We start from the raw sequence: 26875 nt of genomic DNA, 5'->3' as shown, positions 1-26875 counted from the left end.
GGAAAAGATTTAGGGGGAAGGTAATGAGGTTGTTTGTTTTTGTTTTTGTTTATTTTTTGATACATGGAGTTTAAGAGGCCTATGGAACATCCAAGTGGAGAAATTCAGTTGGTGATTAAAGATGAAAGCTCAGGATATTCTTAGGCTAAATGAATCAATCTAGGAGTCATTTGCATGGAGATAATAACTAAAATTATGGGAACTGATGAGATCATCAAAAGATGACATATTAAGAGGAGACAAAATGACCCAAGACAGATATATATATATATATATATATATATCAGATAAATAGATAGACAGACAGACAGATAGATACAGATCATAAATAGATACAGATATATACAGAATAGGATATAAGCATATCCCTAAATATTTTGGGATGCACTTACAATTAAGGAACCCTTTGATAGCAAGTGGAGAATTTAAGAACAAGTGGGTTTCGGGAGGAAATAATGAGTCAGATTTGAGATGTCTACAAGGCACCTAAATAGAAATATTCAGCAGGCAGTTGGAATTCAGAAGAGAGACAGCAATAGGTCCGTAGGTCTGGGAGTCATCTACATAGAGGTGATTGTTGAATACATGGAAATTGATGAGATCACAAAGAAAGTATGTAGAGAAAAAGAGATAGCCCAGAACATCTTCCTGAATTATACCTACGCAGAGGATGTAGGGGGGGAGTGGGAAGGGAGGGGGTTAGACTATGGATGACTCATGGGACTTGTGTGTAGCTTTAGTAGTTTAGACCCACTAGCCATTTTCCTTTTATCTCTGTATGTGTGTGCTCTGATGGTTTCCTTAGTCTATGGGAGAGGCAGCAAGAAAGAGGAGGAGTATCCATATGCTTTGGATTGTCTATGCCTCTGTAACTATAATGTACTGCTCTAAGGTCTGAATCCCAATCTCACCTTTAGAGGAGTTATTAATAATAGTCTATATATCAGATTCAGCCTAGAGCTTCATACCTGACTTTACCAGCTGTGACCATTCCCTTGTCCATAGTATGTATAGGTTGTGATAATATCACAGATGAATATTCAACTCCCCATTATTCAGAGGCTAATTATGCACTTGATAGATTCTCTAGGCTCTTTATAGTCTCCTCCTGCTGTTTGCCTTTTGGCCAGTTCTCTGCTTATTGACACCTCCACTACCTGTGGGCACAAGAAGAACAAAGAAGTAAAACCTCTAAAGAATTGATTTTTCCATTTGTTAATATCCCCGATGAAAGATTTAGTGGAAAGGAAAAAAGATACTTAAGTAAGATGGTTTTCAAATTATTTATGGATTTCATTAATCCCAGTTCTCCCTGTCAACACATGTAATTGAGAATGAGCTGGATGGTTCAAGTTAACTAGGATGGAATGAGTTCACCCAGTTTGTTCTGGTTGAGTTCTGGAACTTATCCATTGGGTTCAGGGGCATCATTGAGCCAGCAGGTGGTGGTAATGGCCACGTAGAAGTGTGACCAAAATGTGGAAGTCAGGGTTTGGGTCTTACTGTTAAATACTTAGTTTGGAACTTAGAAAGATAATGGAGGTAGGATTTAGGTTCAATGTTGGGGGAATTTAAACCAAAGTAAAGTTATGTAAAAGATAAGCAGAGATGAAATGATATAGAGGCCAAGACTACTCAGTAAAACTGGCAGGTAGAGGAAAAGTCCCAGACTTGATTATAGTAGGAAAAGACATGGTGTGATAAATGATCTGGGATGGAACTGGAGAAACAAAGATAATAAAGTAGTACCCGGGTTTAAAATCAGAATCAACAACTGGAAACTTTCTCAGAAGGTGAGTTCTCACTGTCCTTGAGAATGGGATCAAATAGAAAAATTTCTTTGTGGTCCTAGAAATTCCTCCAAATTGACCAAGAATGATAATGTAAAGTCCTCAGAATGAAGAGAGAATTCTACCAGGGCCAGAATTAGCATGACCTTCCCAGAGACCTCAGGATTCCAGATCTTATATTGATCTCCATGGGTGGGACCAGAGAACCAGTAATAGAACACTGGTCATTAACTCCAACACTAATATACAAACAGCAAGACATGCCAACAACTCAGCTCTGAGATGGCAATGTTTTCTGGTTTTCTGAATATTAGCCAACTATGTTCCTTCTTTAATTCCTGCCTTTTAAGTTTGACCCAACTTGTTAACCCATCCAATGGAGGATAAACAAGGAAATAAATGTAGGTCTTTACTGGTTGTCCTAGTTTAGTGCTACATGGACCAAGCAATAATAATGATATGATTGATGGAAATATGGGTTTGGCACAGTTGTGCCTTGACTTTATTCATCTTATCTACCTTGTTAACAGTATATGTAATTAATTAGTGGTTAGCCATAATTATGTATACAAAAATAGGACTCAAGGAACTTTAGACCTCTCTGAATAATATATCCATATCAGGCATATTTCTAAATTTGTCAAAGTGGGCAACATATTCAAAGATTAAAAGGAACAAGAAAATAAGCAAACACAAGAATAACATAGGACATACCTGGGCTATCAACATCTGTAGAACTGTATATCCTACACAGTTCAATAAAGCCTTACCATACTTTCTAACTATTAATCAATTTCACTGAAATATGTTAAAATGATAGATCATAAAGTACATAAAAACATTTATTGGCTGCCATTTTTTCAATGTGTCTTGCTGAACCACAAATTTAATTTTAAATATATTCTTTATTATATACAAATCTCTTCAAATCCTGCAAAATCTATGGTCACACAAATGTGCAAAATCTTGGTTTTCTTTTTATAACTAAACAAAAAGAGAGGGTATCCATGATCACTCAACTCAATCTGGTGTAGCTGACATAGAATCAAACCACCTGCCTTCAGATCTTACCTTAGGATCTTAGTAGCGCTTTAGCCATGGGTAAACTCTTGAAGTTTGGGTCCTGTCCCATTTGAACTCTGCAGATCGTCCTCCACAGGAGTAGTGAACATTTCTGTTATTTAGGAACTTCTGTATAATATCTATAAAATGGAAGGGCAGCAAGGTGGCGTAGTGAATTAAAAGCTAGATCTAGAAATGGGAGTTCCTGGGTTCAAATCTGGCCTCAGACACTTCTTAGCTGTGTTATCCTGGTCAAGTCACTTCCCCCCACCCCCAATTTTTTAGCCCTTACTCTTACCACTCTTCTACCTTAGAACTAATACACAATATTGAGTCTAAGACAAAAAGTAAGGGTTTAAGATTTTGTTAATAAAAAATAAATCTATTAAAAGGTGATGGAAAAACTTGTATTATCTATCCATCTCATAGGATTTTTTTTTACAAAAATGCAAAACTTCAAAGCACTATATGAATATGATTTCTTGTCACTCTTTCATTCATTCAATTCAATTTGATACACATTGTTTAAGTAGATCCTCTATCAAAGCCACTATGTCAAGGGCTAGGACTACAAAGACAAAATTAAATGTCACAACTCTAAAAGAGTTTCCATTCTCCTGGAAGGATATACATCTACACAAATAAGTAAACTTCTGTTATTTTTAAGGAAGGAGAGGACTCAAATAACTGAGCAGGTGAGGAAGAAAAGCTACTCAGAATGATGGCACCAATCATCAAATAACATTTGCTGGGCAATTTTTTATTCAGTCATTGTCATTCATTCTTTCACTCCATGTGCAATGTGTTCTTGGTCCTCTGTGAAGTCAATTAAATATTCATACCATCTAGAAGTTTACATGCTGAAACTTTATATATTGATACAGTTGTACATGAGTAGATCATCATTATCAATATCTCCAAAAGTTTCCACTTTGAGTCATGTGGCCTCATCATGCCAAGGAAAAAAGGACAAGTTAATTGTATTTTCTACTTTTAGACAGCTTCTTTGCTTCAGGATTTGGGCCTTTGTCCCATGCTGGTGAACTGAACTTTCCAGGATTTCATTTGGCCTTAATTTTCTGATGAAACCTCAATTCCAGAACCAAATGTAATTGATGTTATTCTACTAAAGACTGAATTGTGCTACAAAAAAATCCTATTATCTGATTATTGAGAGAAAGGGAAAACATCTTAGGGTATGTGGGAGGTGGGTTCAAGCTGAGTTCAGCTGACTTCTGTGAAGGATGGGGGATGATGCTAAAGGATTGGAATCTCTATGCTGACAAACACTAGAAAGTTTCTTTTATCATGTATATGCCAGGTTCTGCTTTCATCAGTCAATTAAATTTCATGTAAGTCAAGGAAGGAAGGAAGGAAGGAAGGAAGGAAGGAAGGAAGGAAGGAAGGAAGGAAGGAAGGAAGGAAGGAAGGGAGGAAGGAAGGAAGGGAGGGAGGAAGGGAGGAAGGAAGGAAGGAAGGAAGGAAGGAAGGAAGGAAGGAAGGCAGGGAGGAAGGGAGGAAGGGGGGAAGGGAGGGAGGGAGGGAGAAAGGGAGAAAGGGAGGGAGGAAGGGAGGGAGGGAGGAAGGAAGGGAGGAAGGAAGGAAGGAAGGAAGGAAGGAAGGAAGGAAGGAAGGAAGGAAGGAAGGAAGGAAGGAAGGAAGGAAGGAAGGAAGGAAGGAAGGAAGGAAGGAAGGAAGGAAAAGAGTGAGAAGAGTGAGGGGAGGGAAGGGGAAAAGCAAACAACTACTAATCAATGTGAAAGGCTTTTCTAATTTTGTAATAAACTGTGTAGTCTGGTCATCAATTAGTTAGAGCAAAAGTCAAAGTCAACACCAAATTAGAAGAAAAGATAAATTTGAAGGAGAAAACCAAAATCAATATAATCTATTCATGCAAGCTATTAATACCCCCAAAAAAGCAAAAAGCAAAATGTACTTATTCTGATTACTGCCATTTCTTACAAAAGTTTAGTAGCTATCAGCAGTCACCACAGTACAACACAGAAGTCAAAAGAAGTCCCAAACCACTTTAGCCATCATGGTTTTGATTTCTTTTTTAGGAAGAAAGTCATGAAAACCTAGAGCAACAACTGTTTGGAATATAAACTGATTATAAAATATTATCAAGGAAAATGGTAGAAAATTACAAATAACGTTATTTCACAACACCATCAGGAACAGTAAAGGAGAAAAGTAATCTGCTGAAAGTTTGGCAGGAGAGCCAACTGAGAGAGATCATTCCAAGAGCATTTGTAAATTAACCTATAAAGAGAACAGAGAGATGAAAAATGAAGCATATCTGCCAGCATTTTATATAATACTATGTTCATCATCAGTGAAAGCTGAGACAATAGATGAAGAAATGACCTTAACAAAAATGAAAACAGGAAGAACAAAGCCAGACCCATTATATATAGAAGAAAACCATGCTGGAAGGTGCATACCTCTTAAAGCACAAAAAGATTGATTCTTTTTTAAGACTGAATTTGGTCAAGGTTTTTGCTTATTTGTTTTTATTCTAAGCATCTCCCATATGTCAGTCATTGTGTTGTATCTGGGGATACAAAAAAAAAAGGAAGGAGAAAAAAATTCGCAATCTACTGGTAGAAAATAACAGGTACACAGATAAGTAAATACAGAATTTGGATACTTAGTAGACCAGTAACTGGGGAAATCAGAAAAGGTCTCAGGTAAGAAGTAGAAGCAAAAATGAAAAAGGAGACCATTCCAGGTATGGTGTATAATGATATGGAGGCAAGAGATCATGATCATACATAGGAGGAAAGAAGCACAGGTATCCCTTCTACATCAAATTCCCACTGAAATTCTTATTTCAAACCATGACATATTGAAACTGCAATAGGGAAAGTCCCAGGGTAGAAAGGATACTTGTACTTCATTTTGGTTGGAATGTCAATTTTGTGAGGAATAACATGAAATCAGTATGAAAAATGAAATCAGATACATACTGTGAATGTCTTCAAATACCAAACAAAGGAGTTTGTATTTTATCCTGGAAGTAATCGAGAGCCACTGAAGCTTCTTTGGAAGGGTAGTAGTGAGATCAGAGCTGTACTTTATAAATATCATTTTGGCATTTGAAATCTATCTGGAAACAGAAAAGATACTGGGCAATAAGAAAAGGCAAGGACTGTTTTACTACCAAAAAAGAGATCTAGAAGACATCAATAACTACCAACCTGCATACTTTCTTTCTCATCCCTATAAAATCTTTATGGGAATGAACTATACATGTATCAAGGACATCCTTGGTGAAAATATAAGAGAACAGGCAGGCTTTCACGTCTTTTCTAAAGCAGACCACAGATGCAATTAACTGAAAGGTACATAGAATATAAGATCCTGCTGTGTTTATTATTTCTTGATTATAAGAAAGAATTTGACTCAGCAGAGCAAAACAGCGTTAAAGGCACCTCTCCAACAAGGTTTCTCTCATGCAAATGTTAGAACTCTATAAGATTCCTTAAAGGATATGTCACCAAGATCACTTTTTCTGTGTTTCTCTGGTTATCAGAACAAAGCAATGGAGAGGGAGTAGCTAGGTATCTCAGTGGATAGAGAGTCAAACCTAAAGCCTGGGAAGTCCAGGGCTCAAATCTAGCCTCAGGCACTTCTTAGCTGTGTGACCCTGGACAAGTCATTTATCCCCCCACCCCTGCCCTTTGCCCAGCCCTTACCATTCTTCTGTCTTACATATAATATACAATATTTATTCTAAGATGAAAGATAAGAGTTAAAAGAGAAAGGAAAAGAAAAAAGCAATGGAGAAAACAAGGAGCTGTGTACTTTCAAGTGATGTTTCACACCTGTGGAAGAAGTCCCACCGAGTCCAATTGGAAGAGGATCCTATAAATAGCAAAGTCTTCTACTTACTCTAACCTGGAGATGACATTTTGCCAATTTCATCAAACAAAAATATTACAGGGCCTCTTCGGCAAGATCCACGACTGTTTAAAAGAGATAAATCTAATGATCCATACAGGAAAAGGAAAAAAATGGTGGGCGAAGAGTGCCTGTTGTCCAGACTATAATATGCAGTTTGATAGTCAGTCCATTGAGTTTGTCTGCAGGTACATATATCTTGGACAGGCATTGTTGATGGGTTCATAATTGAATTGGAAGAAGAGAACAGGTTGGTTTGCATTTAGAAAAGTATTAGAACATAAAACATGGCTTTAAAAAAACCCATAATCTATCAGAAAAACTTTGGGGGAAGGGGACAGGCCTGTATTTTTCATCTACATAGAGAACTCCTGGTGCAAAAACTTCCTTTCTGCTAATTCATGCCACCTACTTACTTAAGTTCCCTGGGCCTAATCTTTTCTCATCTGTGCAAGCAGTGGGTTGATTAGATGATCCCTAAGGTCTTCCTTATGTATGTTATTCCGTAATGTATGTTATTAAAGAATTGCTTGCAAATACTGGGGTATTGAGTGACTTGCTCATATTCACATGCCTAGGATGTGTCAGAGACAGGATTTGAACTTAAGCCCATATCTTTCTGACTCCAAAAGCCAGCCCTTTATATCCTACGCCACATTGTCTCTCTAGTGAGGGTTGGCTGTGAATCACAAAACATATTTATCTCCAAAGAGTAAAATGAGAGTGGAGAAAGGCATGGTGGACAACCCTGTATGAACAGGCTGTGGCATATTACCAATGATAACTTGTCCAAGAGAAGCCCACAGAAAAAGTATGATTTTAAAATGAAGTAAGTTGGTCAAGTAATAAAGGAGAAACAAAAGATGAACAGCCTAAAGGCTGCATTGGTATATAAAAGATGGTAAAAGATCTGAGTAAGGCTTCTCACACCAATGGTAGCTTCCCCATGGAGGATTGACGAAAGGATGTGAATATGGAGGTTTGGATGAGTTATAGTCTACCCCTTTAGAGAAAGAGATGGTACGTTGATGAAAGAGGAAGAAAAGGAAGAAGGGGAGAAGGAGAAGGAAGAGGAAGAGGAGGAGGAAGAGGAGGAGGAGGAGGGAGAAAAGGGAAAAGGAGGAAGAAGAGGCAAAGAACAACAAGAAACTATTGGATAATTATGGTAACGGTGACTTGCCTCCTTCCACCTTTAGGACTACTATTGACTACTTCAGCTAAGACACTTCAGACTGCTTAAAATATTCAAGAATTTGTAAAGTGAAAGGGGAAGCTGACTTATTTATTCCATGTAACTCCATTCAGCAGAATTGTGAATGATAAGTGAAAGACAGGGGAAAGCAGAAGCCATCCAAAAATTGAACAGGCTACTTTGTGAAGCAAGGAGCTCTCTACCACTACAAGCATTTGGGAGTGTGGATGACCCATGCTCATTGATAGTGTTATAAAAAAGGATTCCTACATTTTACAGAAGACCATTACCCTAATTAGCTTCTAAAGCCTCTTTTACGTTTAAGAATCAATACTTTTATGTCGAAGGAGGAGTTTGGAAAGCAAAATAACAGAATAGAGATGTAAGGCCCTGGAAAATAGCTTGCTTTGTAAATCTGCAGAATGAATACATCTTCTGGTGGCCTCAATTCTGTCATGTAGATCATTTGTCTCCAAACTTTTTTTGATGGTACAGCCTTGTAAGTAAAAAAATAAAATTTTAGCTTATAAATAACAGTAAACAAGAGCATATTTTTCCATTTATAAACTATATATACAATATAGTTTATACATATAGAGTACAGTATTATTATAGTATTTTGAGCATTTTAAAACTTAAGCCACAATAGAAATTTTTAAAGGATTAATATAAAATTGAAATACTATTTCCAGTGGTTCTATATGGAATCACTGAAATTTATTGAGTAGGGGAGTGACAAGAAAAATTATATCCGGAATGGACTGGAATGGAGTAGATTGGAGACTTGCGGCAGAACTAATTAAGAAGATAATGCAATGTGTTCCAGGGGAAAGGAGATGAAGGCTTATATACTAAGTTGATGGCTGTGAGTAGAGGGGAAGGGACAAATGTTAGAGATGCAGAGAGAGAAATAAGATTTTTAGCTACTGCTTAGGAATATAGAAGAAAATGTCAAACAAGACCTCAAAGCTGGAAACCCAAGTGACGAAAAGGATAGTGATGCCTTCTTTGGTAAGAGGGAAGTGCGAAAGAGGGACAAGTTTGAAGGGAAAGCTAATGCAGCTAGGGACCACAAAGGAAGAGTTTGAGTAGATAAGGGTAGGTGGAATGTGTTAGAAATAAATCTCTTAATTGGCTATTGTAGAGAGGATGGGGTGTGATCTATGTTCCCACTCTCTGACTGGTAGGTCATACACCCACCTCCAAGGGGCTTGGACTCTCACTTTGAAACACAGGAAATATTCTGATCTGGAACATAGGAAATAATAGGCAATTAAAATATATAAAATGAATCATTCTAATCTTATAATAAAATTATAAAATACTTGTACAAAATGTTCTGTGCATACACAGTAAAATGAAGACTAAATGAGCTATGAGAGCAAAGTTCCTGTCATTCCAAGGAGATTAAGGCAGATTTTTCTTGAAGTAAAAGGATTATAGAATTATAGATTGAGAGCTAGAAGGGTCCTTGGAGGCCATCAAGTCCAATCCTGCCCCCATTTTCCAGAAAAGGAAACTAAGACTGAGAAAGGTGAAGCAGCTTACCCCAGAATCAGGTGTCTGAGTCAGGAGGTCTACTCAGGGCTTGACTCCAAACCCAGCTTCCTGCTCTAAGGACTGCATGGATATTGAGATCCTGCTATTCCTCATATCTTTTCTCATTGTCTGTCCTAACTATCAAAAAGGAGTGAGAAGTTAGAGGTTTCTAAAAGAGAAAGAGAAAGGAGTTAAATCATAATAAACACTCATGCTTTGTGTCTTCCTATTTCTATGTTTTATATAGGCTCTGTATTCCGTGATGAGTTTGATCTGGCCATTCTCCAACTACAAGAGAACAACCGCCTGGAAATTTTAAAAAGAAAATGGTGGGAAGGGGGGAAGTGCCCCAAAGAAGAAGATCATAGAGCTAAAGGTAAAGATGTTCAGTATTCATCTGAAAAGACTGTTCAATTTTTATCTTTATATTCTCAGCGTGGTACCTCACACTAATACCTGGCTATTTGATTGGCTGATTTCCTTCAGTTTAGTGGAAATCCTAATTCCTGATGCCACCTGTTTTTTTTCACTTTATAATTCCAGATTATAACACCTGGAACAAACTGGAAAATGAAATATTTTCCTTCCTAATACTATGATGGGAAACTCATTGTGGTCAGGTTACAACTGAAGACTCTGAGAGCAAGAATAAAAGTGATTCATATTTCATAATTATGTCACCCCCATTTTACAGATGAGGAAGCCAAGGCTCTAAATCATGATCACAGAGGTTAATGAGCATTGGTGCTGGGGTTCACACCCAGCTCTTCTGACTTCAAGTGGTGGGTTCTTTCCCCTATATCCCACTACTCCTCAAGAAGAGAAAAAGCCACCACAGAATGGCAGATATCAGAATGAATTCTAATAGTTTTGCGGTAGCCCTGGTGAACATTAGAAAAATACACCAGCCTGCAACAGACCTTTCTGAAACCATGACATCCCTCCCCCTTGGAGCATACCTTAGTACAGGTATCCCTTCCACATTCAGACTTTCCCCATCATGATTTCACTATATCACAGGTCAGCATAAGAAATTAAGTGGGAATTTGGGGGAGTTTTGTAGAAGCTACAGATGACACATGATTGCCAGCAGATGACACAGAAAAAGTTCAAAAACTCAGAAATGCATAAAATATATATAGTATTGTATGCACTCAGCATATCTTATCTTTTAATAATTTAAAAAAAAGAAAAATTATCGTATCTCTGATACGAAAGGAGAGCCAAAAGATTTTACATGGATTTTCCTGAATGCAGGGGTGCCACTCCCCTTACCCCCATCATGTGGAAGGAATACCTGAACATAATATAAATGCTATCAATGTTCTTTGAGCCATGGTCACCACAACTTGAAACCCATAAAGAAACACTGAGAAAATGGGCTAGTGGTGGGTATGTACCAGGAGCTCCTATAGACTTGTGAAAACTGATTGTTAAATTTTAGGGGTGAGCATTTTATTCCTCAGAAATTGGCAAATACTACAAATCAGCATTTGATTTATTGTTTTCTTAAGAAAATGATGGAGAAAATGTTAATAATCTAAAATAAATTTAAATTTGTGGTGAATCTCTCTTTTTAAACCATATCTTCTATCTTATAATCGATATGGTTCTAAGGCAGAAGAATGAGAGTAAGGGCTAGGAAACTGGGGCAAATGACTTGCCCAGAGTCACACAGCTAGGAAGTGTGTGAGATCAGGACCTTCCATCTTCATGCCAGAATATTAATTAGGTAACCAGATGCCTGGTCATGCGTTCTCAGAAGGCTAGCTCTTAAACATTTATCAGTACATCCTAGCAAATGGTCACATATTCCTTTTTTTTCTTTTCTTTTTAAATATTTTATTTTCCCCCTAAAACATGTAAAACCAAATTTTCACATTCATTTTTAAATTTTAAACTTTAAAATTGAATTCCAAATTCTCTGTATCCCTACCTCCCTCTCTCCCTTTTTCTCTTCTTTCCCTTCTTCCTGAGATGGCAAGCAATTTGTTGGAAATTTTATACGTGCAATCATGTAAAGCATTTTTATATATTAGTCATCTTGTGGAAGAGATCTTGAACAAAAAATAAAATGAAGAAAGTGAAATATAATATGTTTTGGTCTGCATTCAGACTTCATCAGTTCTTTCTTTAGAGGCGGGTAGTATTTTTCATCACGAGTTTTGGGGGTTGTCTTGGGTGATCCCATATTTTAAAGTTCTTGAACATAGTTCAACAATTTAATTCATCTCAAGCACAATCCTTGTTAAAGAACTTATAGTGTAGCAAGAGAGAAAGACATGTACAATACAAGCTACAATGTAATAAGTACAAATAAAATATCTCAAATGGTAGAAGAAATTGGAGGTCACCCAACTACCAAGTGAGAGTGATCAGAGAAGGCTTCATGGAGGAGGTAAGATATAAATTGATCCCTGATGAAGGGAAGGATTTTGACAAGGGTAAATAATAGGGGAGTCCCTTCTGGACATGGCAGATAGTAGGAGTAATGATACAGAGTTAGTATAGGGCAAAGCCAGGGTAGTGAGATGGTGCAGTGGATAGGGCACTGGCTTGGGATCAGGAAGATTTATCTTCATGAGTTCAATTCTGGCCTCTGACACTAGTTATGTGACCCTGGACAAGTCACTTAAATCTATTTGCCTCAGTTTCCTCTTCTGTAAAATGAGCTAGAAAAGGAATTGGCAAACCACTCTAATATTTTTGCCAACAAAACTCCAAAAGAGTCACAAACAGTTGGATGAACTGAAAAATTACTGAAGAACAACATAGGAAGAAGTAACAGCTAAAATATGATGATTGATCTACTTTGACTCAAAGGAAAATGCTATAGCATAAGGTTGGAAATGTAGGTATTTATTCAAAGGTGGGAGACTGAATACTTTAAGGAGAAATTCAGTAGGGATGGGAAGGAAGAGACAGAAAGAGCAAGTCCTCTCTTTTGTACAGGAGCAATATAGGAGTACACACAGCTTACTGGCTCCCCCACTAAGCAAGAGGCACCTCCTGGAATACAAGAATGTTCAGTAGCCTCCTTCACATTGCCACTGTAACACTTTTCGGAGTCAATCTCAGAAATGGGCCAGGAGTCTTAGAGCCAGTGGAGATTTCGTCAGCTATCTCTAAGGGGATTTCTCAACCATTTTTTCTGCCTCTGTAGAGGATAAAGCAACACAAATTCCAGCTCTGCCAGTACATGCACTCAGTAAATTTTAAACCATTAGCATTCTTTTACTACTCAATATAGTATAGAGTTGTCTATGAAATTTTCTTGTGTTTTCTCCATATTTCATGCTACTTTCCCCCTAGTGGGGTGTGTGTGTGTGTTTGTTTAAGATGTTCCCCTCATCTGGGAATAAATTGCAAGATTTTGAAAATACTTCAGAGGCTATTAATTCCCAAAGAACATTTATACCTAAAGTTAAGGAATTTTTTCATTGTTAATCTTTCTTTTTTTAAAGTTTTATATTGAAATAGTTTTATCATTGGTGTCATATCCTGAGATGGAATAAACGAATTTTACTGCTTTCCACCATGCCCCAGAGTGCTGTATTGATAATGAGACAAATAAACTAGAAACCATAATATTTTATTACAAAACAAAAGGCAGCCAACATTTGGACAACTGTATCATATTTACTCATATCCAGTTTGGGGAACTCCCAGACCCAACTCTTCACAATTTCATTGAGCTTCCTGAAATACTGAGAGTTTATGGGATTTTTCCCAGATTTATTCAGTTAATACAAGTTAGAGGTAGGACTTTATCTTTTTTCTTTAAATCTTTACCTTCTGTCTTAGAATCAATACTATCAGTTCCAAGGCAGTAAGGACTAGATAATGAAGTTGCCCAGTTACACATATAGAAGTGTTGGAAGCCAGATTTGAACCCAGGACTTCCTGTCCCCAGGCCTGACTCCCTATCCACTGAGCTATGTCACTGCCTCAAACCACTATCTTTCTAACTCCACATCCAAAAACTTCTATACATAACTGAACTTCCTCTCTCTATTCTTGCTAACTCACATTAACACAACACTGCAAAATTCCAATGTATTTTTTAATGGAATGTTGGATCTATCTAGTATAATGCACAAATCCTTTTGATGAATGCAAATCCTTACTAGACACACCCTCTTCCCCTCTTCCAAATGCCAGAAAAGGTTTCCTGAAAGAACTCTGAAGAGATCTTTCAAAAACCTTTCCTCAAAGAGTATTCAAGAATTCCAGACTGCCCATTTATTTAAATAAGCATTTATTAAATGCCTATGATATGCCAAGTCCTGTGCAAAGTTTTGGACAGGGCATTGTAAAAGGCAATGTAGCACAATGGAAAGAGCAGTGAGCTGGGAGCCACCAGACAGGAAATTGAGTTCCAGCCTAATTCTACCATTAACTGGCTTTGGGATGCTGAGCAGGTCAAAACCTTTCTGGACTTCAGCTTCATCTTCTATAATATAAGGGATTGGACTAGGTGACCTTCGATGACTCTTCCAGCTATAAGATTCTGATCCTATGAGCCAACCAAAAAAGACAACTTCTCTTTTGATGATTTTTCTTTTCAAAAATAATTTCATTCACAATACTCATAATTGAAAGTGAGTGAATGAAACTGTCTTTGATTATATAATCACGTTGGTATTTTTCCCATTCCCATTCTAAAAAGTAAAGTGGAGCTTGTCAGACCCTAGGATTTGGAAGATTAAACATGGTTAACCTTCTTGGTGCAGAGCCATAAGTATTTACTGGGCAGCTGCTCTATGCCCATCCTAGTGCTAGATACTGCAGGGGAGACAAGAGAAGTACAAGGGGTTTGCCATCTGTTTTTGTGGACAAGGCCAAAGTATTTGAAGAGATTAGCAAATAGAGTGCTAGATGGTAAGGAATCAACTGCAAGTATGCTGGAAGTTCAGAGGATGCACAAATCAGTGTCAGCAAAGATAAAATTTTGTCTTCAAGTGCCAAAATTTATGAGGTGTCAAGAGCCAGTCCTGGGCATAATTTCTCAGCCTGAAAGCTGTAATCCAAATGAACTGCCCCAACTCCATCTGCCTTTCTTCAGCTATCAAAATTCTTCCCTATGGCTCTGCTAGAGTTGGGCAAAGCTTTGTGAAGGAAGAGGGACTTGAGTAGGATTAGCAATGGATAGATAAGCTTTAGATAAGTGGGAAAGAAATGGAGGGTATTCCAGTCTGAGGGATCAGCATAAGAAAAAATTCTGAGGGAATTTAATATGGAAGAGGAGGGCAGGAAAGAAAATGGGCATCAGAAGAATGGACTGAATGGTAAACAGGGTTTGTATTAGGTAAAGCTCTCACTCCACAAAAAATTAAAATGAAAAAATATGGATTGAAAGAGGCCTTACTTGGTATCTAGAGGAACAAAAAAAAAATACTGCATTCTTGGTCTTCCAGATTTTAGACCTACTGATATTTATGCTAGTTCTATTCCAAGATAACATTGAGATTTAGAAATAGGGAAAGGAATGGGGGGGGGGGGGGGGGAATGGAAATGAGCACTTCTATAGGATCTACTATATTCTAGGCACTGTGCCAAGGACTGGCCACAAATATTATTTCATTCGAGCCTCACAGCAATCATGTAAGGTAGGTGCTATTATTAGCCCTATATTAGAGTTGAGAAAACTGAGTTGGTAAGCTGTTAAGCAATTTGCCTAAGGTCTCACACAGCTAATAAGTGTCTGAAGCTAGGTTTGAACTAGGGCCTTCTTGTCTCTTGGTCCAGTGTACTATCCATTGTACCATCTGGATGACCATTATCTGGGACCGTGTCATACAGATAATGGACTGGTCATGTGAGAGAAATTAAGAATAGAGAAGGGGTAGGAGAAGAATATTTTGGCCTGGGAAAGTTTCAGTCTAAAGGTAGACAGAAATGATCTTGCTTCTGTGGTGATTTGAAGAGCTCTGGTGTTTCTAAGGAGAGAATGGATAGCCTAGAAAGCAGGATTGAATAAAAGTCAACAGTTGAAAAAAAATATTCATTTAGGGCATATGCAAAGAAATGTGTTAGTTACTGAGGAAGATCCAAAGATAAAACTAAATAGAGTTCCTATCCTTAAGGAGCTTATAAGCTCAAAGAGGAAATGACACATTCAAATAATTATAATATAAATAAAATATGATCCATAAGAGGAAACAAGTGCCATGAAAAATACAAAGAGAAAAATGAATTTGAACTGGATTGGTAAGGTTTTTAAAATATGGATATGTGGGAAATAGCACATCAGGTAGCGAGAATAGAGTGAATAAAGATATAGAGATAGAACAGCATGGGACATACTCATGGATCAGCAAGTAATCCAACTGAACTAGAACAGGCAGGAGAATAGTAAAAAATGAGGCTGAAAGTTATATTTGTATCAGATTGTAGATGTCCTTTGGCCTCCTGGCTTCTCTGACTTCCTTCAAGTCCCAGCTAACACCCCATCTTTTATAGGAAGCCTTTTACAATACCCATAAATTCTTGTGTTTTCTCTTTGTTGACCATTTCCAATTTGCTTATCTATAACTTGTTTGTAGATAGTAGTTTATATGATGCCTTAGTCATTAGACTATAAGACTGTCTTTTGCTTTTCTTTGTATTCCTTGGTACAATGTCTAATTTGTAGTAGGTGATTAATCAATATTTATTAATTTACTGAGTACAGGTAAAGGGTAATAGAATTTAGGACTGGAATTTCTCTGTTTGCTCCACCAATGACCTCATTTCATTGGATAATAATAGAAATAAAAAGGATTGATCAGCTAGACAAGAGGTAAAAGTTTTGGAATCAACATGATTTGGCAACTGATTGTTTGCATGAAAGGATACAAAAGGAAGAGTTTTGAGCAACAGTCATAGGAAAAATGAGGGGAGACATAGCAAAGTCGGGAGACAGGTAGTCTTTAGGATAAGGAGAATGAGTTCCGTTTTAAGTGTATTGACTTTGAGATTGGCAGCATCTCCAAGTGGACATGTTTAGTAGATAACTGGGTCTGGAGTAAAAGTTAGAAAATATAAAGTGTAAGTCATCCACAGAAAGGGGACAGCTGGATCTAGAATGGCAAATAAGATCTCTGAGAGAAAGTGTAGACCTATAACTGCAAGTCCAGTCACCAGTTTGCAAGTGAGTAACACTCAAGGCAATGGCCTGACTCTGCTCAAAATTACCTTATCTTGCACCTAGAAATCTTCACACATTATAGTAATGTGTTTTTGCACTCTAAAAAAATTGTTGCAATATTGTAGAGGCTAATATAAAGACAAGAAAACCCCAGAAAAGAAGGAAGAGGAAAAGTGATGATCCTAGAGACATAATTTTTGGAATAGACATTCTGGTGTCTTGGCAGCAAAGTATTCTCAAAGCAACAGAAACAGCTGGGGAAACTTTTGTCTGTAGGTCATGTTTTGTCACAATAGGAAAGGAACTGGATCATTAGTGAGGGACTTCAAATCTAGACACAGGAACTTAGTAGTAGGAAATAGTCAATGAAAGGTTTTGAACAAGAAAAAAAAACATACTAAAAATCCATATTTATAGGGAAATTGGTCTGGCACCAGTATGTAGGGCATATTGGAGGATGAAATGCTAGAAGCAGAGAAATCAGCACATAAAGTCTCTAGGAGACAATACAGGAGGAGAGAAGAAAAAAAGACTTCCTTTTATTCTGTGCTTTTAGCAATTACATGCACTGGCATAGAGGAGGAGACTAGGCAGGTTATAAGGGAGAGTAAATAGTAGAAGCTATCCTGTCTGCATCCCAAACATTTCAAGAGACATTGAGATTCTACCAACTAGCCATTATTAACTTGCTTCTATCAAGCCATCCTTTGGAACAAGAGGGCTACATTAATAAGCCATAAAGCTTCAAAAGCAAGTGCAAAGCTGTCTGGGCAATGCTATGTAAAACATCATAAAAGCCAGGGCATTAGGCTGCTATCCCACAGTCAGAGAAGCAAATGCCAGTTTTCATGCAATGGTTCCATTTTTAAATGGCTCAAGCCCAAGCAAACATTACTCAGAGAGGTTAAAAGGCTCATAGGCTGGGCAAACTCCATGTGACCTCTCCAAATCAAGAGAAGGTAGCCAAACTGGAAGTGGTACTACCATCTTCATCACTTGGTTTCTCTCTGGCAAATTATTTGCCTAGCCCTAACTTGGCCAGTCATTCCCCAGATCCTTCCCTTTCCCAACCCATCCATTGCAGCAGAATAGCTAGACAAGCACAACTCTGGAAAATATCTGCCTGGAAGGGAAAGGGAAGACTAGATTTTTTTTTAGGGATGGGGTTGGTTTATGAAGGTTTTTTATTTTTATCTTTTAATGTCTCAGAGTTAACTCATTAACTCTCACAGCAGTTGTCTCAGTTTGGCTTCCAGAGCTAGCTCTTGGTTGATCTTTATTTTTATGATTTGAATCTGTTGGCTTTCACATTTCCTGATGCCGTGAGAGGAAGCTAGAATCAGAGTGAAGTGATAGAAGTAGACCTCCTTCCTGTAGTCTCTGAAACCCACAGCCAGCTCAAGCACATTAGCATCAACCAGGATGTACCAGTCAATACATAATCCCTAATGCCATCTTTCTTCTTAGTTCCTATCCAATTAGAAGTGCTAGAAATTTTGAAGACGACGATATGGTCCCATTTTTAATCAAATCCAATTTCACAGTCTCAACTCCTTACAGCTTAATCTAAACTAAACTGGGATGGAAGGGGGTGGAATAAATACATTAGAGGGGAGGGCAATTGGGAAACTTTGGTCCACTTGAAGATGCTCAGGATCCAAACAGAAATGCTTCCCTCTCCACCTTCCTCTGCCCCCTACCCATTCCAAATTATGTAGGAAGTGGCAAACAACACGCTAAGGAACATTCTGGGCTTCCAAGGCATTTTTTTTTTATTGCTCTGACATTTCCAAAGAAGCAAAGAACACTTTGCTACTTCAGACTGCTGCCTGGAACCTTCTTTCTGTGTTGACTGTCATTGGAGAGGGAAGAAAAAGAAAGCTTTATCGAGAATTCTTTAACACTCCAGGGTCCTATGTCACTGGCTGGCTGAGCTGTCAGTCAACATCAGGCTAGTTAGGCCAACATGACAACCAATTACAACTGTTATTAACTGACTAGCCTAATACTGATTGACAGGTCAACCATCATATCCTACCCCTCCCCAAAACAATTATTTCTGGGGCTGCATTAGTATGAAATTTTTTAATATAATCATAAAATGGCTATTCCAGCTGGGTGTGGTGGTGGAGAGGGAGCTAGAGTAAGATGAGACTTGCAAACCTTTTGACCAAGTCTTGTTTGGGTAAAAAGTCGTTTTGATGCTTTTCTTTTGCTCTCCTCTTCCTTCTCTCTACCAGTAGCCCAGTGACCTTTTCTCTTCAAAAACAGCCAAGTAATGAAATGACAGATCTCACGGAAGACTAGGAGATTACAAAAGGGAGCAGACTTCAGTCCAAACTGCTGCTTTTTTTCCCTTGCCTTTTCCTTTCAAAAACATTTGTTTTGTTTTGTTTTTTCCTCCAATTCCTATAAAAAGAAATGTCACCAGCCACTCATCCCAACATCCTCCTGATCCAAGAGGATTCCATTACAGAAGACTTCAGAGCCCAATTTCTAGACAAAAAGGTTGTTGGTGAATTCCAAGGGAATTAAATTCCTTTATCTTGATAAACACAAGAACAGGATCAAGCTTCAAAGGAGCATAAATATACTACCAAACTGTTAAATGCAGAGTCACTTTTCAAGGATAGGAAGGAGGTAGCACCTTTTCACTCACCAAAATTCCTTAGAGACCAAAAGGGTTGACTGTCTGGGGAAAGTTTGAATGATCCTTGTGAGATGTCTGGGGAACAGAGAAAGTGTGGTGTGTAAACAGAGAAGAGAAATCCTACAGATCTCTCCTCTGTCTGTCTGTCTCTCCCCCTCTCTTTCCTCTTCTGTAGGTCCAGCCTAGCTTCCCTAGATCTGCAGTTTCCTATTCAGAGTAGAAACATGAATAGGGAATTTAGACAATACCTTGTAGGGATGTTTTGAGAGGAAGCCTGTCTCCTAATAACATCTGATTTACTGCTGAGTGACAAAGAAACTCCAGAGGCACTGCCAAGAACAAGATAGAGAACAGAGGAGAGTGGTAGCCCAGTAAGTTTAAAACAAAAGAGGTCAGCAATTTATAAAGATCGTGGCACAACTTCGAATCTAGAAGTTGGCTAAGATTAAGTCAATAAATCATTGATTCAAACACTTTGATGGAATGTTCCAAAGGAAAGAAAAAAGATTTTATAGATGTCTAGCCTGACTAATAGCTATAAATAGACATCTCATCCATAATTGGCATAGGTGGTGGTTTCACCTCTAACCAATTGAAACAACAGGGAACCTATATGAGTCCTAGGATCAATGAAAGTAAATGTCCTTTCTTAGGGAGTGGACAACAACAGAATCATGTCCCTAGCCTTGAATTTCATCACAGCCACCTCTATTCTTCCATCTGAAATCAGTATCAGAATCACAGAAAAATGGGGTGGATTCCTCATTTAAACCAAATCATTATCTTGAAGCAGGAATGTGAAGGTGTAATGTCCCCTACAGGGCATTCAAAGAGACTAACATATATGGTATGATTGTCCTTAGTGCCCAAGGGGAAATGGATCACCTGAAAAAGAAGGGCTGAATGTCAAAGCCCAACTAAGCTGTATATCTAGAGCTCCAGGTGGCCAGGTGGTAAGGCAATAAATCAGAAAGTTGGTGAGCTTGATTTTGGCAGTATGGCTCCTCAGCGGCATCTGTCACTAGGGCAATAGATGGAAGAAAGCTTTTTGCAAATGAATCAAAGGCTCACTTACCTCTTGGGGTTTTCAAGAGCCCCACTTTGAATTCACAAATTAGAAAATGGGCTGGCATTTAGCAAGCCTTGGCAGCATAGGCCAATGGTTCTCTCTCCCTCCCTCCCCCCCCCTCTCTCTTTCTTCTTCCCTCCCTCCCTCCTCCTTCTCCTCCTCCTCCTCCTCCTCCTCCTCCTCCTCCTCCTCCTTCCTCCTCCTCCTCCTCCTCCTCCTCCTCCTCCTCCTCCTCCTCCTCCTCCTCCTCCTCCTCCTCCTCCTCCTCCTCCTCCTCCTCCTCCTCCTCCTTCTTCTTCTTCTTCTTCTTCTTCTTCTTCTTCTTCTTCTTCTTCTTCTTCTTCTTCTTCTTCTTCTTCTTCTTCTTCTTCTTCTTCTTCTTCTTCTTCTTCTTCTTCTTCTTCTTCTTCTTCTTCTTCTTCTTCTTCTTCTTCTTCTTCTTCTTCTTCTTCTTCTTCTTCTTCTTTCTTCTCTCTCTCTTTCTGCCTCTTTTTCTCTATATCTCTGTTTCTCTTTCTTTTGGACTCTGCCTTTTTCTTTCTCTATCTCTCTTGTTTCTTTCTCTCTGTCTTTGCCTTTTTCTGTCTCTATGTCTCTCTTCCTCCCTCTCTTGTCCTTTCCTTTCTCTTTCTGCCTCTATCTACCTATCTGTCTGTTTCTTTGTGTATGTGTGTCTTTCTCTATCTCTATCTCTCTCATCTCTGTTTTTCTGTCTCTGTCTTTCTCTTTTTCTATGTCTCTTTCTCTGTTTCTTTGCTTCTTTCTGCCTCACTGTCTCTCTGTCTTTGGTTCTCTGTCTCTGGTTCTCTGTGCCTGTCTCTCTCTGTCTCTGTCTCTGTCTGTCTCTGTCTCTGTCTCTGTCTCTCTCTGTCTCTGTCTCTCTCTCTCTCTGTCTCTCTCTCTCTCTCTCTCTCTCTCTCTCTCTCTCTCTCTCTCTCTCTCTCTCTCTCTCTCTCCATGATTCAGTATTATTCCTTGCCATGAGGAATCATAGCATATCAACAGAAGGAGTTGGGAGACTCAGCCATCAGCAAGCATTAGAACTATAAGTTCTATATAATTTATGTCATACCTACAGAAACTGGCAGCATTTTTTGAAATGTACTCTTTAAAAATCACTGTCATATTTATGAATCCATCAATAAACAAGCATTTATTAAATGTTTTTTATGTGTCAAGCATTATAATCTTAAACTTTTTTTGTATGATTTTCCCTTTGTTTTGTGGATCCCTTTGGCAATCTAATAAAAACCTATTGCAGCTAGGTGATACAGTATATAAAGTGCTAGATTATATAAAGTATATAAAGGACAGGGGTCAAGAAATCTCAAGTTTGAATCCAGGCTTGAACATTTCCTAGCTGTACGAACCTAGGAAAGTCACTTAACTGCTACCTGCTTTAGTTTCCTCAGCTATAGAGTAATAATAGCACCTCCCCTAAAGGGTTATCAAAAAGATCAAATAAGTCAGGAAAAATTAAAGATAAACAAAATTTTAAAAAATGTTATCTCTAATAAGATATTATTTGTAAAAAGCTTAGCACAGTGCCTGGCATAAAGTAGCTACTTAATAAATGCTTGTTTCTCCTCTTCTTAGAATAATGTTTTTAATTGCATAAAATGAAATATATAAGATTGCAAAGAAAACCAATTATGTTGAAATATAGTTATATTTTATATATGCCATATATGTCATATTTCAACATAATTGGTTTCCTTTCCAATCTTATATATTTTATTTTATGAAATCAAGAATTCTATGCAAATCTATTTTTTATTTTATGCTATCTACAGATACATATATTTAAATATGTATAAAGTCAATTCTCAACTTTCACAAGGATATCGTTCATAGAAAATGGCATATAAATAAAAAACACAAATGTTGATACATTGACCCTATGGGAAATAGAGGTTAGAATCCCATTACCACCAAAAACATCTGGGGAAACAAGTATTCTACAAAGAAAGAATGAAAATGGGAAATTAGGTAGCACAGCAGATAGAGTGCCAGGTTGGGATCAGGAGAACCTAGGTTCAAATTAAGCCTTTAAACATTTCCTAGTTGTGTAACCCTGGTCACTTAATCCCAATTGCATAGCCCTTACTTTGTGTCAATTTTAAGAAAGAAGGGAAAGAAAGAGAAAGGAAGGAAGGAAGGAAGGAAGGAAGGAAGGAAGGAAGGAAGGAAGGAAGGAAGGAAGGAAGGAAGGAAGGAAGGAAGGAAGGAAGGAAGGAAGGAAGGAAGGGAGGGAGGGAGGGAGGGAGGGAGAAGAGAGAAGAGAGAAAGAGAGAAAGAGAGAAAGAGAGAAAGAGAGAAAGAGAGAAAGAGAGAAAGAGAGAAAGAGAGAAAGAGAGAAAGAAAGAAAGAAAGAAAGAAAGAAAGAAAGAAAGAAAGAAAGAAAGAAAGAAAGAAAGAAAGAAAGAAAGAAAGAAAGAAAGAAAGAAAGAAAGAAAGAAAGAAAGAAAGAAAGAAAGAAAGAAAGAAAGAAAGAAAGAAAGAAAGAAAGTAAAAGAGAAAAGGGAGGAAGGAAGGAAGGAAGGAAGGGAGGAAGGAAGCAAGCAAGCAAGCAAGCAAGGAAGGAAGGAAGCAAGGAAGCAAGGAAGCAAGGAAGCAAGGAAGCAAGGAAGGAAGAATCCCTCCTCCAAAAGAGGTAATATTTTTATGGAGAAAGCTAGACTTAAAACAGCATAAACACAGTTATTGATTGTTTAGTCATTTCAGCCATGCCTGACTCTTCCTGACCCAATTTGGGGTTTTCTTGGCAAAGATCCTGGAGTGGTTTTACTGTTTTCGTCTCCAGCTCATTTTACAGATGAGGAAACTAAGACAAATGGGGTTAAAGTGACTTGCCTAGGGTCACACAACTAGGAAGTGTCTGCGGTCAGATTTGAATTCAGGAAGATGTCTTCAGGACTCCAGGCTGGTATTCTATAAATTGTGCCATCTAACCAAGCAAACATAAGGTAGCTTGGGAGGAACAGCACTAGCAATTGGTGGATCAGGAAAAAATTCATTTTTAAAAAAATGTTAAATAGTCCCTGCATTGAAGAAATGTATATTCAAATAGAGGAGACAACATGTACATGCTCATAAAATAAATGCTGGCTAGATACATAAAATAACCTTAGAGGAGCAGGCTTTAGGAGCTAGGGGTTGGGGCAGGGCAGAGGGGGGACTAGAACTCAGCTATAGAAGAAGGGAGCATTTGAACCATCAGAGGGAAGCTAGAGCAGAGCTAGAGAGGACTCCTTTTTATGAGAGAATACTGACATTACTTTTCATGTATGCTAGTGAACTTGAAAAGACTGAGGTATTATCCAAAAAGTTTTTTTAACCTTTTATGTGAATGTGAATGTGAATACAGCCCTTGATTCCATAGCTGCTGCTTACAAAGCAGTTTGTTGATTTCACTTCCACCTGCCTCTTTGCTTCCCAAAGTATTTCAGAACGGAGCTCACCTTTCTGACTCTATTTAGACCCATTGTCCTCCCAGAGTTAAGGAAGTGCCTTAAAATACCTCTAAAAAAAGGGAGTGGATTCTGATTGCAAAGAAATAATTATTATCGAGTCAAAAATGAAGGAAGAAAGGAACAGGGCATAGACAAAGAGAAGGGTTTCCCAGGGGTCTTTGGGTCAGTGGATAGGTGGAGATTCAAATGTAATCAAAGGCAAATATATTTTAGAACTGCCAACTACTTGGTTTCCTTTACAGAGATGAAGAATACCATTCATCAGCATTTGCAAGCTATTAATTTATACTTGTGAACAATGGGTGTTTCCCAATCAGGAGGGGGAGGATTTCTTTCTACTTGAGCTAATGCCAGCATCATTGCGAGGGTTCAAAGAATTAAGAAGGCAGTGACTCACAATTTAAAAGCCATCTCCTCAGGGTGGTTCCTCTGATTGGGAGTGTAGGTGACTAAGCCCCTCAGGATCTTCTGGGACAGGCTTCTTGATACAATGGGTATCATCAGGGGCTAACCCATTTAAGTTGGTAGGGTCCATTAGTGGGTCTATGGAAGGCATTCAGTTCATCAGAAAGTGACAGCTCTCAGTGTTAAATGGAACTGGTCTCCTCTCATAGATCTCACTTCCCATGCTCCACGCCATCTGTTTTGGAGTTTTCACTCTGCCAACAATCTATTCTTGTTTCCATTTTCTACCGAATCCTCCCAGAGAGGAGCTGTAGACCAGCCAGAGACTCACAGATAGGATTGCTACTGAACCTAAAGCATGCAGGAACCAATGCAAAGCATTGGATTAACAGGGACATCTTTCAGATGTGTGAAGATGGGGCACTCTATGGGACTCTGGTAATCTGTGGCTTTTGGTTCATTTCTATCTAAAACATCAGCTCCTCCACAAAGCTTTCCTGGATTTAATGAATTCATTTTAATTTATTAAAATAATCTACTAATCCCTTTATACTCAATACCATCTTTCCTGCCATTGACTTTGTAAAGTTAATTCATAGCCCATCCCAGACTGGGCTGTCACTCGGGAAAAATCTGTGTTGTCTTCAGTTACTAACTTGTCATGTGACCTTAGAAAGGTGCAATTTCTCCAGGCTATGTCTTCATCTGCCAAAGCGAGATAATAACACATGCATTACCTATTTTAGGGGGCTTATGAGTTCATAGATCTAGAATTGGAAAAGATCACAAAGGCTATCTGCTCCAACCCCCTCATTTAAGTGTATTAACTATCCCCTCTGGTGTTCTGGGACTTGCCCAAGTAGCTAGTGCCAAAAGGATAGCTCAATCCCAGATCTACTACTGAGCCAGTTTCCAGTGAAGATCAAATAAGATAATATAGGTAAAATATCTTTTAACCATAATGTGCTGTTATCATCATCAGTTTGTATTTCACTTAATATTACTTAAAGCAAAACTTATCTCAGAAAGCAAAAAAAAGCAAAAGCAAAATTAAAAATCCATTACATTTCTGAGAACTTTCAAAAACATTTTTAATTGACATTTTTAAAACCCTTACCTTCCATCTTAAATTCGATATTGATTCTACGGCAGAAGAGCAGTAAAGGCTGGGCAATTCACCCATGGTCACACAAGTAGGGAGTGTCTGAGGTCTGATTTGAACCCAAGATCTACTGTCTCCCAGTCTAGCTCTCTATCTACAGAGCCACCTAGTTACCATGGATGTATTTTGTTTTGAAACAACAGATACTTGGCAGCAAACAAGCATACAAACCATGCCTCAAAGCACATACCCTAAAGACAGTAAAACAAAGCTTTTTCTCAGATTTAGTTCCCTGCCTGGAGTATCACTGCCTCATCTCTATCTCTAGGTTCTCTTCTAAACCAAAATTTAACCATCTCTTAAGACTCAAGTCCTGTCTTTTCTATTTAGATTCCCCAACTAATCCAGTTCATGATAATATTGGCAATGCAGCAGATTGAGTACTGGACTTTGAGTATAAAAGACCTAAGTTCAAATCCTGCCTCAGGAACCTTCTTTATGTGAGACCCTACCCAAGTTATTTAACCTCTATCTCAGTTTCCTCAACTAAAAATTGGCAAGAATAATAGTATCTATTGCCCAAGGTTGTTGTAAGGATCAAATGTATAAACCTTAAAATGTTGCATGGATGTTAGTTTTTGTTTTTTAAACCCTTACCTTCTGTCTTAGAATCAATACTATGCATTGGTTCCAAGGCAGAAGAGTGGTAAGAGCTAGGCAATGGGGGTCAAATGACTTGCCCAGGGTCACACAGCTAGGAAGTGTCTGAGGCTAAATTTGAACCCAGGACCTCTTGTCTCTAGGCCTGGCTCTCCATCCACTGAACCACTCAGCTGCCCCCATTAGTTGTTATTATTATTGTTATACCTATTATTTCATAACACTTTTTCTGAATCATTAATTTTATTATTAATTATTAATTATATATATAAAATATATATATATAAAATATAAAAATAATATTAATTAATAACAATAAGTATATTTCATATACTAACTTGTATTATTATTATTTTGCTTTTCATGGTTAGATGATCTCTAACTCTTGATCTCTTTCCATTCAAACATCATTTGATTCTATGATTTTATTTTTAGCTATCCTGGGTCACCAACCAGACTGTAGGCAGAAACTTGGTCTTAGTATATTGTTTGTAATGCTAGCAACATCGGAGTTGGAGTGAGAAGACCCAAGTTTAATTCCTACATCTAGTATTATTAGACTGGGGGCTCTGGGCAGATTACTCATCTACTCTTGAGTTTTAATTATTGTCATCTATTGAATGGAGTTAATAATGCCAGCGCTCTCTATCTCATAGGGTTTTTAGGAGAAAAAGTACTTCGTAAACTTTAAAATACTACAAAATCAAAAAAGCATACTTGTTCTTTGTGTGTCCCACAAGATATGGTAGATCACAAGTTCATAGGTTTAAATCTGAAAACTGCCCAAGAGTCCTCTAGTCCAATCTCTTACCAGTGAAAAAACTTAGTTTAGATAAAAAATAACTTAACGAAGACATGCTGATAGTAAATATAAACACCAGAGCTGAGATTTGAATACAGT

At 38.0% G+C, this 26875-nt stretch overlaps 1 protein-coding gene and 1 long non-coding RNA gene across 5 annotated transcripts in view; one reads left to right on the top strand and one right to left on the bottom strand.

The window, feature by feature from the left end:
- GRIK4 (glutamate ionotropic receptor kainate type subunit 4) overlaps positions 1-26875 on the top strand; it is a 787563-nt gene that overhangs the window by 752061 nt on the left and 8627 nt on the right. For all 4 annotated transcript variants that reach the window (XM_056794213.1, XM_056794214.1, XM_056794211.1 and 1 more), the window contains one exon: positions 9734-9862. In XM_056794213.1, the coding sequence (XP_056650191.1) occupies positions 9734-9862 (129 nt within the window). The remainder of the gene's footprint in view (positions 1-9733; positions 9863-26875) is intronic.
- On the bottom strand, positions 973-25485 carry LOC103104238 (uncharacterized). The gene is made up of 3 exons (XR_001630088.2): positions 25330-25485; positions 2862-2992; positions 973-1157 (listed from the first exon to the last, which is right to left on the bottom strand). It is a non-coding gene; the product is annotated as an uncharacterized LOC103104238 (long non-coding RNA).

Source organism: Monodelphis domestica, chromosome 4, assembly GCF_027887165.1.
Source record: "Monodelphis domestica isolate mMonDom1 chromosome 4, mMonDom1.pri, whole genome shotgun sequence".
NCBI classification, from domain to species: domain Eukaryota; kingdom Metazoa; phylum Chordata; class Mammalia; order Didelphimorphia; family Didelphidae; genus Monodelphis; species Monodelphis domestica.
This window is presented reverse-complemented; position numbering and strand designations above follow the sequence as displayed.